The 16,905-nt window shown below is 47.4% G+C and overlaps 1 protein-coding gene across 1 annotated transcript in view; it reads right to left on the bottom strand.

Annotated features, from left to right (window-relative positions):
* Positions 1 to 1,493: 1,493 nt before the first annotated feature.
* Positions 1,494 to 16,905, bottom strand: part of VWA3B (von Willebrand factor A domain containing 3B) — a 147,034-nt gene continuing 131,622 nt past the window's right edge. The window contains exons 23-27 of the mRNA XM_079792069.1: positions 14,766 to 14,877; positions 8,164 to 8,288; positions 6,909 to 7,046; positions 4,678 to 4,778; positions 1,494 to 2,274 (exon numbers count right to left, since the gene is read on the bottom strand). Coding sequence (XP_079648195.1) covers positions 1,812 to 2,274; positions 4,678 to 4,778; positions 6,909 to 7,046; positions 8,164 to 8,288; positions 14,766 to 14,877 — 939 coding nt within the window. The 3' untranslated portion in view covers positions 1,494 to 1,811. The remainder of the gene's footprint in view (positions 2,275 to 4,677; positions 4,779 to 6,908; positions 7,047 to 8,163; positions 8,289 to 14,765; positions 14,878 to 16,905) is intronic.

The raw sequence follows: 16,905 nt of genomic DNA, 5'->3' as shown, positions 1-16,905 counted from the left end.
TGGATGCATGCAGGCCTGCAGGTGGCATGATGAGTTACAGCAACTGAATGAATGGCTTCTTCCCTGCCAGACCCGTTCTCTACTGGGCTCCACAGCCTTCCTGCCTGGGAGAAACTCCAGGCTCTGGGTGGCAGTACGCCTCCCATAACTCCCTGCCTTGCTCTGGACCATTTCCTCACTCCTCAATTCCTTCCTCACTGCATTCCTGATGCTGAGCTCATGTCCCTTTTCTTATACATTTTTGGAAGTGGATTCCTCTTTTAATTTCTTTGCCATAACCTTGGTGATTCATTAGCTTTCTGGAATGTGAGCATCACTTTTAATTATGTTGTGAATTTTTAGAGTATTGGAATGCTGCCTTAGCTTTTGCAAAAAGCATCCAATATTTTTCTTATTAATAATCTGTATCCTATGATTATCTAGCCCCAAAGCTATTATTGACTAAAAGATGTGACTTGAATGAGCTTTTTCATTTTTTAAATTAATAAAGCTAATTTTATAAAGAAATTAATGAATAGGGGTGAATACTTTTATATGTTACTAGCAACCCATTGCAGGAATATTCCTGCAAGACTTCCAGCGGGCTACCCTCCCGCCATGGCCACCTGTCCTGCCCCCCCACCTCTCCCGCTGCGGTGGGCGGGGCGGGCAGAACGCCCCCTGCCCGTCCCACCCACCCAACCCAACCCATGGTCACCACCGCCTCCATGGCCATGTGCACTGCTACCATCGCAGCGCGCCTCGCCCCGCATGCCCAACCTGCTGTGCCCCCCGCTGCCACTGCCTCTGCGGCCACGCCCGCTGCCGCCGCCTCTGGGGCCCCGCCCCACCCACCCGACCCGCCGCATCCGCCGACCCGCTGCCTCCCGTCACCGCTGCCTCCATGGCCACGCGTGCCGCCGCTGTGCACCTGGCCCCATCCAGCACGCACTGCCAGTGCTTTTCCACTTTCCCTCTCTCTTCCTTATGCTGTCTTCAGTCTTCACTCCTCCCTCCCTCTGTGTATGCAAATTAATTGCCATCTTTGTTGGGTTAATTTGCATACTCGCTCTGATTGGCTGGTGGGTGTGGCTTTGTGGGTGGGGCTTGTGTAGCGGAGTGATGGTTGATTTGCATATTACTCTTTTATTAGATAGGATTGCTAAAATGTGTTCAAAGAAAGCAATATCACACAATCAAATAACTTTGAAATGTTTCCAATGTAAGAGTTTTTATTCTGGGTCCACGCTCAATTAGAGGGTACCTACAACAGACTACAGACAAAAACAATTAGGGAGGGCTCAATAAAAACAATAAAATAGGAAATGTTCAGTCTTGTAGCTCTCATACAAGTTATTAAGTCTTAATTTCAGTCCTAATATTAAATGATAAAAATCCCTAATTCATATGAAATACTCAGTTTAAAACAAGACTTCAGGCTTGGATTATAACTAAAAATTTTTGAAAAATCCTACAACAGCAATCTATCAGATTAAACTTCTGGGTGTGGAGAGTCTTCCAGAAGACTGAGCGTATTTTTGTGAGGACAGGGGAGGGAATAGGACAAAGAAATGGAAAAGCCCAAACCAATAAGCTCCAATAGGTCGGAGATCCCGGTGGGGGAGGCAGAGAAGTCTACCTTCTTACAAACAGGGACAGCAGGGTGGGATGAAGAAGGCGGCCTTACCTCAGCAGAGGGGCTAGGTCCACAGTGTCAGGGCTGAGGTCTGGGCGGCCCTGGAGGAACGCTGGCTCTCTTAACCATAGCTGCTACTAGACTGCTTTAAGGTCTCCTGGCGACAATCCTCAGCCCTTTGTTGCTGTGGGAGACTCTATGAGTGCAGGGCGGGGCTGCTCAGGTGGAGGTGAGGCAGCGATGACTCTGCTGGCTGACTCCTAAACCCTGCACCTCGACCCTTCTCTGGGGAAGTGATGTCAGCATTACTTAAGGTATTAGGGTTTTTAGTGTGCTGAGACCTAAACTGGCCCAGAAACTGAGGGGTGATCTCACATGCACTACTCTTGAGAGTGATTTCAGGGTGTTCTGGAGATAAATGATGTCGCCCCCCTCCCTCCTTGGACTTGGGGTGTCTCCAGGGGTAGGACTCTTGGGACCTGTTGCCATGGGAAGGGTCGTCTGAATCCGAGGACACCACCTCCTGCAGAGGCAGCCTCTTGGCAGGCTTCTTTTTCTTTCTCCTAAGGTTCTCCTGTCTCAGCTCCCGGAGGTCGGTGGTGCCAGCTTCTCTGACTGGCCATGTGAGTAAACTTGAGTTCTTCATGCCCACATCTTCCCTAGAGAGACAGAATCAGGGTCACCATGGTCTCGACAGCTGCTGTGTCTACAGAGAGATCCAAACCTAGAGATAACAGGTGTGGGCGAGGATGTGGAGAAAAGGGAACCCTAGTGCATTGTTGGTGGGAATGTAAATTGGTGCAGCCACTGTGGAAAAAAGTATGGAGGATCCCCCAAAATTAAAAATGGAACTGCCTTGCCCTAGTCATGTGGGTCAGTGGATAGAGCATCAGACTTCGAACCAAAGGGTTCCAGGTTCAATTCCCATCAAGGGCACATACCTCAGTTGCAAGCTCCTCTCTGACCTGGGCCCTGGTTGGGCATGTGTAGAAGGCAACCAGTCAATGTGTTTCTCTCACATCGATATTTCTCTCTGTCTTTCTCTCTCTCTTCCACTCTCTCTAAAAATTAATGGAAAAAATATTCTTGGGAGAGAATTTAAATAAATAAATAGTAAATGTTAGTATTAAAAAAAATGGAACTGCCTTATGACCCAACAATTCCACTTGGGTATTTATCCAAAGAAAATGAAATCACTATCTTGAAGAGATATCTGCACTCTTATGTTCATGGCAGAATTATTTACAATAGCCAAGACATGGTAGCAACCTAAGTGTCCACTGATGAATGAATGGGAATATATATTATTCAGCAGTAAAAAAGAAAGAAATCTTGCAATTTGCAACCACTTGAATGGAACTTGAGGGTATTTTGTTAAGTGAAATGTGTCAGAAAAAGACAAATACTGCATGATCTCTCTCATATGTGAAAACTAAAATAAGCCAAATTCATAGACAGAGTACAGTGGGGGTTGCCAGGGGCTGGGATGCAAGTGGGGGAAATGGAGAGGTGTTTGTTGGTCAAAAGGTACCAAAAAACACAGAGAAAATATACTGGCCAATTTATTTATCCAGAAATATTGTCTTTCAAAGAAGGTGTCTTGGAAACAAATACCTTGACTTCATTCAGCCATGCCAGCATGGCACAGCATTTGAGAACTGGCTTTTTCAGAGCCTTCAGGGGGAAGTTAAGACACCAGCTGTCTGGTATTTGTTAAACCATATTTTGTTCCCATAATCAGCATCTGCCACCTTGACCACTGGCCTTCATTCTGAATAACTTTGACAATGGCTGCTTTCAGATCCTTTTGGAAATTGTCAAGAAAAAGTTAATAGGGTGGGAAAATTTTAGTTATATCTAAACAGAAAATTCCATTGATCAAATTCCTCTCCAAAGGATCAAGATTTACCACATGTGATACTTTTCAAAGATCAGCTCAAAAACTCTGGAGGTAATTTCCAAGAAAGATGAAAAAACTGGCTTGACTATTTCATACCCATTAGGATAGTTATTATCAAAAAGAAAATAAATAAAACTAAGAAATAACAAGTCCTGGCCAGGATGTAGAGAAACTGGAACCCTGTGCATGGCTGGTGGGAATGTAAAACGGAGCAGCTGCTGTGGAAAGCAGTAGGCAGTCCCTCAAAATGTTAAAAGTGGAACTACCATGTGACCAGCAATTCCACTTCTGGTTATATACCCACAGAATGAAGCAGGGCCTCCCATTTCATAGAGGCTTTACTCACAATAGCCAAGAGGTGAAAGCAAACCAAGTGCTCAGAGACAGAGAGAGAGGTAAACAAAATATGGTATATGCATGCAATGGAACATTGTTCAGCCTTAAAAAGGAAAGGAAGTCTAGCATTTGCTACAACATGGATGAACCATGAGGGCACTGTGCTAAGTGAAACAAGCTAGTCACAAAAGGACAACTATTGTATGATTCCACTCATGTGAGGTTCCCACAGTAGTCAAAATCATGGAGACATGCCGAAACCGGTTTGGCTCAGTGGATAGAGCATCGGTCTGCGGACTGGGGGGGTCCCAGGTTTGATTCCGGTCAAGGGCATGTGCATTGGTTGCGGGTGCATCCCCAGTGGGGGGTGTGCAGGAGGCAGCTGGTCAATGTTTCTCTCTCATCGATGTTTCTGGCTCTCTGTCCTTCTCCCTTCCTCCCTGTAAAAAGTCAATAAAATATTTTTTAAAAAATCATGGAGACAGAAAGTAAGATGGTGGTTGCCAAGGGCTAGGGAGAAGGAATGCCTTGAATCCTTACAAATAAAAGGAGAATAATTCCTTCATATTCATGACAGAAGTCAGAATGCTTTTCTGAAAGGTCAGCAAAATAGTGTTAGATTTGAGACTAGAACCAGATAGACGAATAACCTGGAGGTAAAAGGTGTGACACTGAATAAGGAATAACCATGGAACCACATTTTAAGCAGAAGTCGCCCACCACTGCTTCCTCCCGAGTACTTAGAGATCATGAATCTCAACCTAGAAACTGATGAAAGGTGCAGATATGAATAAAATTCAGGAAGTAAAAAGTGGGGTCCACTTACACTTTGGGATCCTCCTGAATTGGGGGTGACTTTATATGAGAGCAAGAGAGAGCATACTTGTTCTGGCTGATCTTTATAAGTGCATTTCGTGGGCAAAATTCCTGTAATAACACAAAAGAGTAACTGAGAGATGTCCACAGTTCAGATGTGATTTTCTTCCAGCTCAACCCCTTATAATAGCGACTAGCCATTATCCTATTTAGAGTGATATTTAAGAGTGTAGTGTAGATACACAGCCTCACTTGATAATTACATGCTGAATAAAAGTCGCTGTTGAGTCCTCTCTGTCATTCTCCATGTCCTGGATCATTTGCCAAGTCCAGCCACATAAGATGCAGTGGGTACACACACACTCACACACACACATACACATCCTCTCACTTAACCACCGTCCTATCTTTATTTCGGCCTTGGCCATCTCTTTCCTGGGCTTATAAACTGTCACCATCACCCCTTAATGAGCGCCGACCTTCAGCCCCATGAGTCTCCCAGCATCTCCATCAGAACTGTTTTCAGTGTCCATGCCCTGACCGTGCCACACCCTGGGGACATGCCGGGATGTCTCTTCAGTCATCCCTGGATTTGCTTTCTCCTTTCCTGCCTGGGAGACTGCCCACAGCAGCGCCAGCCAGTGCCTTTCCAGGCGGCCCCTGTGCTGTCGTCGAACAGCCCCAGGAATGCCCATTTCTCTCAGGCTTTCCTGGGTTGATGAGAAGGCACCCTTTCTCCCCCTTGCCTGTCAGGCTGGATTCAGTGCCTCTGGGCCCACTGGCTCAGTTGCTCTTCACTCTGGGCCTTCAATCCAGAATTGACTGGATATTTCATTCTGCACAGCAGCAGGCAGACGCAGAGTGTGAGCGTGCGGCCTGACAGCCGGACCTACTGGTTCCTGCCTGTTCTACGGCACAACGTGTGTGATGACCTCTCTGCTGTCCGAAGACAGGGTGACTGGTCCCACTTCACAGTGTCTGAGCTCTCAGCGATCTGCTGCGGGCCACGCACTTGGAGCAGCACCTGTGCCACATACTAAGGCCTGTAAAGTTAGCGTCTGTGATTCAATTTGCTCCTTTTTGCTCACCAGTCTATTTTCCAAGCATAGTAAGTAGTCTATCCGAGCAAAGTTATTCCTACTAGAAACATCATTTCATCAAACAATTGGAAAAGCTATTGTGAGAACCTTCTCTTCCCAGGGGCTGTCATGTGCAAAGGTGCCAGGCCACAGCTCCTGCACTGAAGGAGGTGGGAGCTGGCTGGCAAGGAAGCCGGTGTGGGACGAGGCAGGACCGTGGGGGGACCCCGAGGGCCTGGGCAGGGAGGCACAACTAGGCAGGAGCTGCCGAGTGACAGGGGGTTCATGGAAAGAAGAAGGAAGGCCATCCAGGAGGAGCGGAAGCCCGGGGGCAGAAAGGCCGCTGTGTTCCAGCTCCCACGGCAGCCAGAACCGTGCCGGTCAAGCTCTGCTTTTTTTCTCTTTCCTTCCCTTTTCTTCCCTTTCCTTCCCTTTCCTTCCTTTCTTTTCTTCTTCTTTCTAAAACGATCAGTTACTATTTACATTTAATATTATTTTGTAATAATGTCAGATGTACAGCATAGTGGTCAGACAATCCTACACGTTACAGAGTGACCCCGATATTTCCAGTCCCCACCTGGCACCGTACAGAGTTACTACAATATTACTATGTTCCCTGTGCTATATCTCACATCCCCAAAGCTGCACCTTTTCCTGAGGTTGCTAAGAAGTGTGGGGGTGGGGTGGGAGGCAGGGGAGACAGCAGGCAGGCAAATGACATCATCAGATTCATAACTGATAAAGATGTTTTCTGAAACTTTCAGAAAAGATCCATTGGGAGGATCGGCAGGGGAGCATTAGGCAGGAGCTTCCTGAGCATCAGCATCAGCATCAGCATCAGCAGGAGCAAGAGCGAGAGCGAGAGCTGTAAGGACAGGAAGGACCCTGATGAGGCCAAGGGAGCTCCCAGCCAGGAGGCAGAGCAGGAGCCCAAAGGGCCGTCCCATGGAGGAGCAGGAAGGCCATGGCTCCCGTAGTAAGGGCAGCTTTTATGTCTTGAGTGGGCAGAATCCAACCTGCAGGGGGCGTGGATGCAGCGGGGAAATCATTTCTTCAGGACACCCGGCAGGGCCAGGAAAGAGCTAGGTGCGGCCCCCAGAGAGGGGTGAGGGAGTGGCTCCTGCTGGCGACTCAGCCCTTTTCCAAAGGCAGTTCTACTTACTCTCCGGTTGTTACACTTCAAAACCGTGTAGAGTTTATCTTCGGCCACATCCTGATTCGGAAGTGCTATGACAATGGCAGGGACATAGAAGTCAAACCCATTGGGTGTCACAATCTTGGCAAATACATAATCTCCAACCTGTAGATGAGAACATGCGTCATAGTAAACATTTTGCTTATAGGTCTTCTAGAGAGTATTAATATAAGCGTGTTTTAAAACACACAGGATTCTAAATTTCAAATACATTTTTTTTTTCTCAGAAAGAGTCAATGGTTCCACAATCCTTGTACTCGGGCCACCCTGGAATTCAGTGACTGGCTCGAGGAAGCCCCCCTGCAGCAGGGCCTGGGAGGGGTCTGGAAACATCCTCCCAGGACTGGTGGGCGGGGCCTGCGGGGCCTCACAGGAAGCCCCGGGGAGAGGAACACAGGCTTGCTCCTAGTGCTCGGAGCACACAGCAGACTCCGGGGGTTATAGCATGGAGACGGCCTCCAGCGGAAAGGAAGTCCTGGGCGGGACACAGCTGCTGGGGACTTGTCAGATGGACAGGATCCCGGGAGGAAGTACGCTGACGTGCGCCTGGGTCTGGCAGGGGAGGCGGCCACACAACCAGGTGACCCTGCAAGTGTGCTCCCTCGGCGCTTTTCCTCCTCTCTCTCCAAAAACCCACGGCACTGCAGTTCTGGGGCCTTCTCGCTACTCTCTGGCCTGGCTGTCAGGGAAAGCATGACCTCTGCCCTTGCTTTAAAACTTATTTAGCCCGGCCGGTGTGGCTCAGTGATTGAGTGTTGACCTATGAACCAGGAGGTCATGGTTTGATTCCTGGTCAGGGCACATGACCAGGTTTGGGGCTTGATCACCAGTAGGGTGACATGCAGGAGGCAGCCAATCAATGATTCTCATCATTGATGTTTCTATCTCTCCCTTTCTCTCTGAAATCAATAAAAACATATTTTTTAAAGAAAAACTATTTAATATAGTTTGCAGTTATAGTTTCAAGAGCACCAACAGCCTCAGCAACTCCCTTCCCTGACCACCTATGGCCTGTGAAGTGGCAAGTGCAGTTCTGAGCTATATGCCAGGCGGTTAGCAGGTCAGGATCATGAACAAAGAAGTCTCCAGGCGAGTGGTCACAGAAAAGGGGCCATTCCTCCTCCAGCCCAGCCAGAGCGCAGCGAAGGGCCTGGCCCCGGCCGCCTGTCCGCAGAGCGCTGGGAACGTGAAAGGGACCGGGAACAGGTGCTGGAGCGGGTACCTGGAGCAGCGGGCAGGGCATGGCGCCCCCCACAGGCGTGATGAAGGAGGTAGGCACAACCTTGGTGTCTCCGTACCTGAAGTCCACCAGTGCATGGGTGGGGCTTATGCACTTCTTCACGACCCCTGGAAGGAATCAAAGTTAAAATTCGCTAGGAAGACAAGGAATGTCTGTCGCCTTGGGCTGCCCCTCCTGTGGACTGTGCTAATGGTCACACTTTGCCTGTTTACATCAGCGTGCCTCTTTGACGACTCACCCGATAGCGAGGGATGCCTCCTGGGGGGGCCTGGGGTGCAGACTGCAGGAGGGGAAGGGCATGCTCTGGTCTGGGCGCCATGGAGCTGGGGGCCAGAGCATGCGCAGCTCACTCACCCAGCGTCACCAGCAGCCATCTCAGAAACAGACACCCTCTTCCTGGACACCCTACCGTCGGTCTCCTTATGTGTTTGTGTTAGCCACACTCCCTTCTACAGAGCTGAGATATTGAAAACCAATGTTGTTCAGTTGTGAGTGACAGGAAATGCGAACTCCCATCACCAGCTTTCCATTAATGTTAGATCAATGAAAAGACCGCGAGGTTGAGCACATCCCACAGCTTCCCTAAAATCTACAACCAAAAGGGAGAAAACGAGAACCCACACGTTTCCTTGTCCCTTCCTTCTCCTCAAAGGGCTTGTTATACCCAGAAAGGAAGATGCCGTGCTGGGTGCACGTGTTGTCATTTAGCCGAGATGAATGCATGTTCCCCTTACGCGCGGGTTATACGTAGCAGCGGGCGGTCTGGACAGGCCACTCCCGGGCAGTGGCAGCTGCCGGGACCTCCGCTCTGAGACAGAAAGCGCCCGTCCCGTCGGGCCCCGCCCGCTCACAGGCCGCCTTGGCCAAGCCCAGGCCCTGGACGTGGCCAGGAGACTGTGGAGTTTCATCCTGAGTCCATGTCTTTTGTATGAAATAACCAAAGAAATGGAAACCTTTTTAAAACAACACACACACACACACACACACACACAGACACACACACACAGACACACACACATGAAAACCAGCTTTCCACAGTGTGTGCTTTCTTATCAAACTAAATGTTCACCTGGATGTTGACTATTCTTTACACATTACTCACACATTGCCTACCATCAAGTGCCTACTCTTTTCATTAGAGAAACAAGCACCACTTTTTGAAGGAATTTCTGTTACGAAAACAGTGAAGGACCACTCCTGGTTGAAGAGAACCCCCACCCCACCCCCTCTCCTCACCAGTAGCCTTCCCACCACCTGCCCCAATGCACTGTTACCCTACACGGCCATTCACCACGAGCTCAGGTGTGGGCTCGGCCCTGGGAGGCTCCTCATGCCCCAGCCTTGGGGGCTCAGGCAGGGGCTTTAGCGGCAGGCAGTTTTCCGGTTTCTTGCCTCCTGTGAGCAGTTGTGACCGAGGCTGCATGGTCCACAGTCTAAACCATTCATTCTCCGCCTTTTACAGAACAGTATGCCTGGCCTGCCCTAGGCGGTTGGACCCAAACTTTTCAGTGTTACTATAATCTCTTTTAGTCCCTTCGCTCTCTTTTCCTCCGTGCACATTCTCTGCAGATGTGGCCTTTGCCCACCTCCCGAAATGAGGGTGCTTTCTGGGCCTAACTGTAGAACCAGCCTGGCCGCTGACCCCTCTGCTGTGTCCTGCAGGACCCCTCCCGGCCTGTCCAGCTGGCTCAGCCTCTGCTCTTGCTCCTTCTCCATCTAATTAGGGAGTTGCCAGCATTTCCACGTCCTGATCCAAGACCAGCTTCCAACCTTCGGCTTCCCGACACCGCTGCCTTCCTGTCCTCGGCCCCTGGCTCTGAAATGTCACCAAGAACCATTTGTGGTCTTTGTTCTGTGGGTCTCTTTCTCCTGGAGGAGGCTTGGTGATCGTCCTGGGTACGAGAGGGCTCCCCACCTGGGCCAGAGGGCTCTCCTGCATTCAGGCTAGGAAACGGACACACCCCTATTGGGGCCCTCAGCAAAACTGTGGCCACGCTCAGCCGTTAGAGGACTGGAGAAATAGTCTAAGCATACAGCGGCCCAGTTCATTTGGCGAGAGATGCAGGAATAGTTCTTAATCTTTGCTCCAAACGGGAATTTCTCAGGCTGGAGACTGGATTTTCTTTTTTTTAAAATCTCTGGCTGTAAGAACCTTCTGATATTCACAGTCCAGTCAATTCCATCTCCTGCAAAAGGCAATCGCTTTGCCCACCAGTAGCCTTCCCACCACCTGCCCCAATGCACTGTCACCCTACACGGCCATTCACCATATTCTTATCTTCGTTAATTTTAGAGGGTTCCCTTCCAGCTAACTGTGCTGATTTTTGCCTTTTTGAGTTGTTGTTAACATGTGTGTTTTTTAATGAGGAAGCAGGAGGTGGAGAGGCGGCGGAGAGAAGAAGAAAGTGGATCGGTTGGTGCCCCGACCAAGGACTGAACCGGAGACCCAGGTATGTGCCGGGTTGTGAAAATTTTAAAACTGCACGCACTCCCTCTTCCCTGGAGAAGATGGGGGTGTTCATAAATCTGAGGAGCTCTCAGGTTGGATGACAGGCTGGTAACTAACATTCCCCAGTTTACAACATGCTGCACATTATCGCATTTAATCTACACAACAGTCTCATGGGGTTTTTAACTGTTTTGAGCCCCATTTGGGAAGCTAAGGCATCTGAGGCTCAGGAACTTCCCATGGCTAGTAGAGGAGAGAGGCAGACTTCACACACACACACACACACACACACACACTCACACACACACACACACACTCACACTCACACACACTCACACACACAAACACACACACACACACACACACTCACACACACACTCACACACACACTCACACACACACTCACACACACAAACTCACACACACACTCACACACACAAACTCACACACACACTCACACACACACACACACTCACACACACACTCACACACACAAACTCACACACACACTCACACACACACACACACTCACACACTCACACTCACACACACAGTGTCCTGGCCCTCAGTCACTACGCCTGAGACAGTACCCAAGGCCTTTGCTCCCACTGCCATGTGTGGAAATCTTGCAACCCAGACTCCTCACCACTGTGACTCCTGAGGGAAAATGCTGCTCCTCACTGAACAGCAGGAAGGATGACCCCATTCCCACACATAAGGACTTAAAATAAGGTTTTGGAATGTGCCTCCCTCCTTGCCCTTCAGCATCCCGATAAGCCGGGTGCCTCTGCATATACAGTTATGCTCCTTCACTAGATGTGCACGCTGACCTGGAACAGTCAGCTGGATGGAGACCCCGGCCCCGATTCCCAGGGGGGCAGCGAGCGTAGCCAGCTCTGCTCCAGGTGGACACCTGGCCTTGAGCAATGGACACCCTGATCCAATTACCCCAAAGCCGCCTTCTGCCCAGGGGCATTGTAAAGCCAGCTACTGTTCATTAGAAACGTTTGGGGGTTTTGAACAAGAGTTACTGAACGGCAGGCACCAGTCAATATCATGCCTGTGCTCCACAGAACTTTGGCCCCCTTTTTTGCAAGGGGAAAATAAAAATGTGTAGGGACCAGGTGGTCTAAATATCACATGACATCATGATATCACTTAGACAGCATTCTGTCCAGAAATGCATAATTTGAATCTAATCTAACCCAAACTGAGGAACATTCCATTAAATAATTGACCTTACTCTCAAATAATGTCAATATCATGAAGCAGGAAATGCTGGAGAATGATTCTAGACTAAAGAGACATGCTAACTAAATTCAGTACATGATTCTGGACAGGGACCTGTGCTAGAGAAAAAAATGCTAGAAAGGCCATTATTGGGACAATAACCAAATGGAAATGTACAGATAAAAAGTAGTATAATAATGTTAAGTTTCCTGAATTGTATAACCTGATAGTGGTTATATTAAGAGATTACCCTTCTTCTTGAGAAATACAAATTGATATATTAAGGGGTAAAGGGTTATGATGATTTTACCTAATCTCAAATAGTAAAAAAAATTAAAGTGTGGAAGGAGGGATAGAGAGAAAGGTGGGGAGAGAGAGAGGAATATATGTGGTAAAATAAATGTGACAAAATGTTAAAAATTGATAAATCTGGGAAAGAATATATAGGAGTTCTCTGTATTATTCTCGCAACCTTTCTGTAAGTTTGAAATTATTTTTTATAAAAATAACTATCACAGTAGAAATGAAATTCTCAATTAAAGAATGTGAGGAGCAAAAGCTAAGCACCTCGGGTAACCACGCATCACCATTTCAGCTGGCTGAGGCAACATTTCCTAACTGGCCACTAAGCAAAGTCATGGGTTTCATGATTAAATTCAAATGTTTATTTCCTCTGACAAATTGAAACTTCTCAACTAGCCCAATCCCACGCAGCCGGGAGGAGTGTGTGCTCTCTGCCTCTAATTGCACATTAAAACGAACAAACCACCGGGGCAGTAACCATTGCTGGCCTGGCCTCGGCATGGCAGGTGGCCATGGTGTCACCTGTTTCCTCTGCTTCCCCAGACAGGCAGCAACAGTGCTCAGCATGTTCTCATCACAGGGGGAGGGTGCTGAGGAAACGCTGGAGCAATCCACTTTGCTCTGGGACCCTGGCCAGTAAACTGATCCCACGCCCTTAATCCAGCCATTTGGAATCCAGTCCTTGTCAGCATTTTCATTCAACTGCCAAATGGGCTTTGGACCCCTCTCCCGGCTCAATCATAGGACCAAGCCGGGTGGCTCCTGTAACCACCTCCCAGCACACGTGGCCCCGGAGGAATGGCAGGTTTCCGGGCCCTGCTCCTGCACAGCAGTTGTATGTCCTACCAGCGGGCGGCAAACTCATCGGTCCACAGCGCCAAATATCAACAGTACAACGATTGAAATTTATTTTGAGAGCCAAAATTTTTAAACTTAAACTTCTTCTAACGCCACTTCTTCAAAATAGACTCGCCCAGGCCGTGGTATTTTGTGGAAGAGCCACGCTCAAGGGGCCAAAGAGCCGTATGTGGCTCACGAGCCGCAGTTTGCCGACCATGGTCCTAGCCTATGAGCTCATCTCAGCTGCTCAGATCGTAGTCACACTCATCCAACCCACTCCAAAGCACAGCTACCGAATCTCAGAGAAAATGTCTTAGTTGTCGGTTCTACACAGATGCCTGCTGGAAACCAAACTCCTGCTGAAGCATCCCCCCCACTTTTTTACTTAAAAATAAGATTTTAATTAACATTACAAAGAATTATTCCTTTAACTCTGAGTCTGAAGAGGAAATCTGTCTAGAGATAGAGATCTTGAGACATCACACAAGAGTAGTGCGCCTCCAATTCATTATGTCCCTGACACGCCTCATCATCTTCCTGTCCACGCCACCATGGCTGGGAGGTGTCACTACTTATGGCCCAAGCCAGGGCCCTGAGTGACACCCTAACTGTCCTCAGCCACTCTTGACACCGCAATGGGAGAGTCATCCAAATGTGACTGTGTCTCCCTGCTTTAAGTGTGGCTCCCCAATAAAATCCACACTTTAAAAAAATCTTTGCCCAAGGGCATACTTATTGATTTTAGAGAGGGAGGGAGGGAGGGAGAGAGAAGTCCATTAGTTGCCTCCTGAATGCACCCTGATCAGGGATCAAACCTGCAACTTGGGTACGTGCCCTGACTGGGAATGGAACCCACGTTTTAGTGTGCCAAACCATATTCCAACCAAGTGAGCCACCCGGCCAGGGCAAAATCGCCATTTCTTAACATGACCCTTAATAAACAGCCCCGTGTTTACCTCTCTGAAGCGCCTCATTATTTCCTACCCCTCCTTTGCATTCTAGTTCCAGCCATGATCTGTTTTATTTCTCCAGACATGAAATGTCTTCATCTCTAGATCTTCATTCATGTTACCTCCACTATCCGAGAAGCTCCCATGTGAACGCAGCTGGCTGATGCCTTTAGGATGCTCTGGGAACTCGGGCAAACCGCTCAGGCCCAGCCACACGGCCTCTTCCTCCAATGCGCCATGTGCATTCAGCCTCAGGACCCTGCACGCTGTTCCTTCTGCTTAGAACTCTCTTCTTCCAGATAACCTCATGGCCTGCCCTGCTCCTTCAGTCACCTTCCCCGGCAGCTCTTCATGGGCCACCTTATTTAGAATTGCTACTCTCACCTCGACCCCTTCGTGCTTGATTTCTCTCTCTATAGCACTGCATCGGACACACTACATATGTATTTGGTTGCTTGTCTGTCTCCCTCACTGGAATGTAATCTCCATGAAGATAAGAACCTCCATCTGTTTGCTCACCACACTAGATTGAACAGCACTTTAGGAATATTACATACATGGAACACAGTAGATGTGCAGTAAAGATTTGTTTATTCAACAAATGAGGGATTAAAGTAAATGTATTTTCTGGCTATCCCTCCCTTGCCACAAATTATGGGGAGGAACCCATCACTATTTCATTTCAGAAGTGGAGTATCTTAGTACAGCTATGAAATCTCAATGTTCTAGGGAAAGCACAGTTTGAGAACCGCTGGTCCCCTCCCCGATAGCATATTCTTTAACAAAGTAATCTTACAAAATAGTATATCTACCTGGGAAATAAAAGCCATTTGTGTCACATCTTGCAATAACCCTCTGGCCTTTGAGGTGATGCAATTTTTTGGATTTGATTTTCTTTGTTGAATTTCCTTGAAATTTCTGTGGCTAAAAAGATAAAAGATCAGTAATTAAAAGGAAAGTCAATGCAGACAGAGAAGGTCTCAGGCCAGGTGTCTGGGGACTCAGATGGGAGTGCAGGACATGTGTGCGCTGTGCACGCTCTCTGGGAACTGCCTGTTCTCTGCTGCTGGGAACAGGCTTTCAAACCGACTGACCTGAGAGCCTTGCTTTCTAAACATAATCAGATTTTGTTAAAACAAAACAAAACCAAAAAAGCCAACCTTTTTCCAGAGAATTGAAATAGAATCCAGAGTCTTAAAACATAATATTCAACACATCATTATATAATCCAAAATGAAACAGACAAAGAAAGCAAGCCAATATGACCAGTCCTGAAGGTATGAGGTGATTGATAGATCAGAATACTGAGATGACCCAGGTGTTGTAATAATCAGATAAAGACTTAAACCAGCAATTATAGTCCATGACGTAAAGCAAATACCTTTGACATGAATGGCAAAATGTTTTCAGCAGAGAAATAGAAACCATAAAAATAACAAAATGAAAATTTTAGAAGTAAAAAAAATAATATCTGGAAGGGCTTAATAGTAGAATTGATATGACAGAAGAGACAAATCAACAGAAATTATTCAATCTGAAGAACACAGAGGAAAAAAGGTGTTTCAAAAATGAGCAAGGTTCTTCCTATTTCAGATGCCCTTTCAAAGCCCAGCCCAGTTATATCTCACTGGGCAAACTTACCAGGCAGATTCAGAAAAAGCAGAGGTGTATCCTTACAATGAGTATTATCCAGCCATTTATGTCTGACTAGAGGCCAGGTGCATGGATTTGTGCACCGGTGGTGTCTCTCAGCCTGGCCTGCACCCTCTCTCAATCCGGGACCACTCTGGGGATGTCGGACTGCCGGTTTTGGCCTGATCCCCGCAGGCCAGGCTGAGGGACCCCACTGGTGCATGAATCCATGCACCGGGCCTCTAGTATGCATATAAGATCTTTGGTTAATCTCTTCCCACCCTCCCCTCTCTTCCCTTCCCTCTGAGATTCATCAGTCTGTTCCATGTTTCCATGCCTGTGAGTTGAGCATCTGCCCCGTGGTAAGTGCACGGCATAGCTACCGGTTGAATGGTTGAACGGTAAAACAGTCAAATGGTCACTTAGGCTTTTATATATAGAGATATGTACTGATTAGTGGTTATCCAAGGTGGGGGTGCAAACAAATGGACTTCAAATGGGCATGAAGGGTCTCTTTGGGTGATGGGAATGTGCTAAAACTGGATTGTAGTGGTGGTTGACAGCTCAGTCAGTTTTACTAAAAATTGAAACAGGTGAGTTTTATGTTGTCAAAATAATATTTCTATAAAATCTGTGTTGTTGTTGTTTTTTAAAGGAAGTAAAAATAGACAGCCATTTATTTATGGTTTGCTCCTAGAAAATGCTCACATTATTTTACATACAGTGGGCTATGGAGCGAATGAGTACAGAAGCTTCAATAAACTAACAAAATAGAAACAGCCTCATAGAGAACAGACTGACAGCTATCAGAGGGGAGGGGATGGTGGGCTGGGAGAAAAAGATAAGGGATTAAGCAAAGAAAAACAACACCTCATAGACACTGACACTAGTATGCTGATTACCAGAGAGAAAAGGGGTGGTGGAGGGGGGAAGTAGAAGCAGGTAAAGGGGGGTAAATGGTGATGGAAGGAGACTTGGCTTGTGGTGGTGAACACACAGTACAATAGACAGATGATGTATAATAGAATTGTTCACCTGAAGCCTATATAATTTTATTAACCAATGTCACCCCAATAAGTTCAATAAAAAATTTAGAAAAAAGAAATAGGAAGAAAAAGATAAACCAAATAGGCCTTTTACTTCAAATCACTACATTGCAGAAACTGGAGATTTTCCCTACTATATATATTTTTTAAAAATTTTTCCCCTGTCTTGACCATTAATTTATTAATTCTTGAGTTTCTTAAAGAAATTAGTCCTCCTGAATCTGACTGCCCAGCAACATCATTCTCCAGCTTCTCTTTGCAGACAGTCAAGTGT

This window comes from Cnephaeus nilssonii (assembly GCF_951640355.1).
Source record: "Cnephaeus nilssonii genome assembly, chromosome: 15".
Classification (NCBI taxonomy): Eukaryota; Metazoa; Chordata; class Mammalia; order Chiroptera; family Vespertilionidae; genus Cnephaeus; species Cnephaeus nilssonii.
This window is presented reverse-complemented; position numbering and strand designations above follow the sequence as displayed.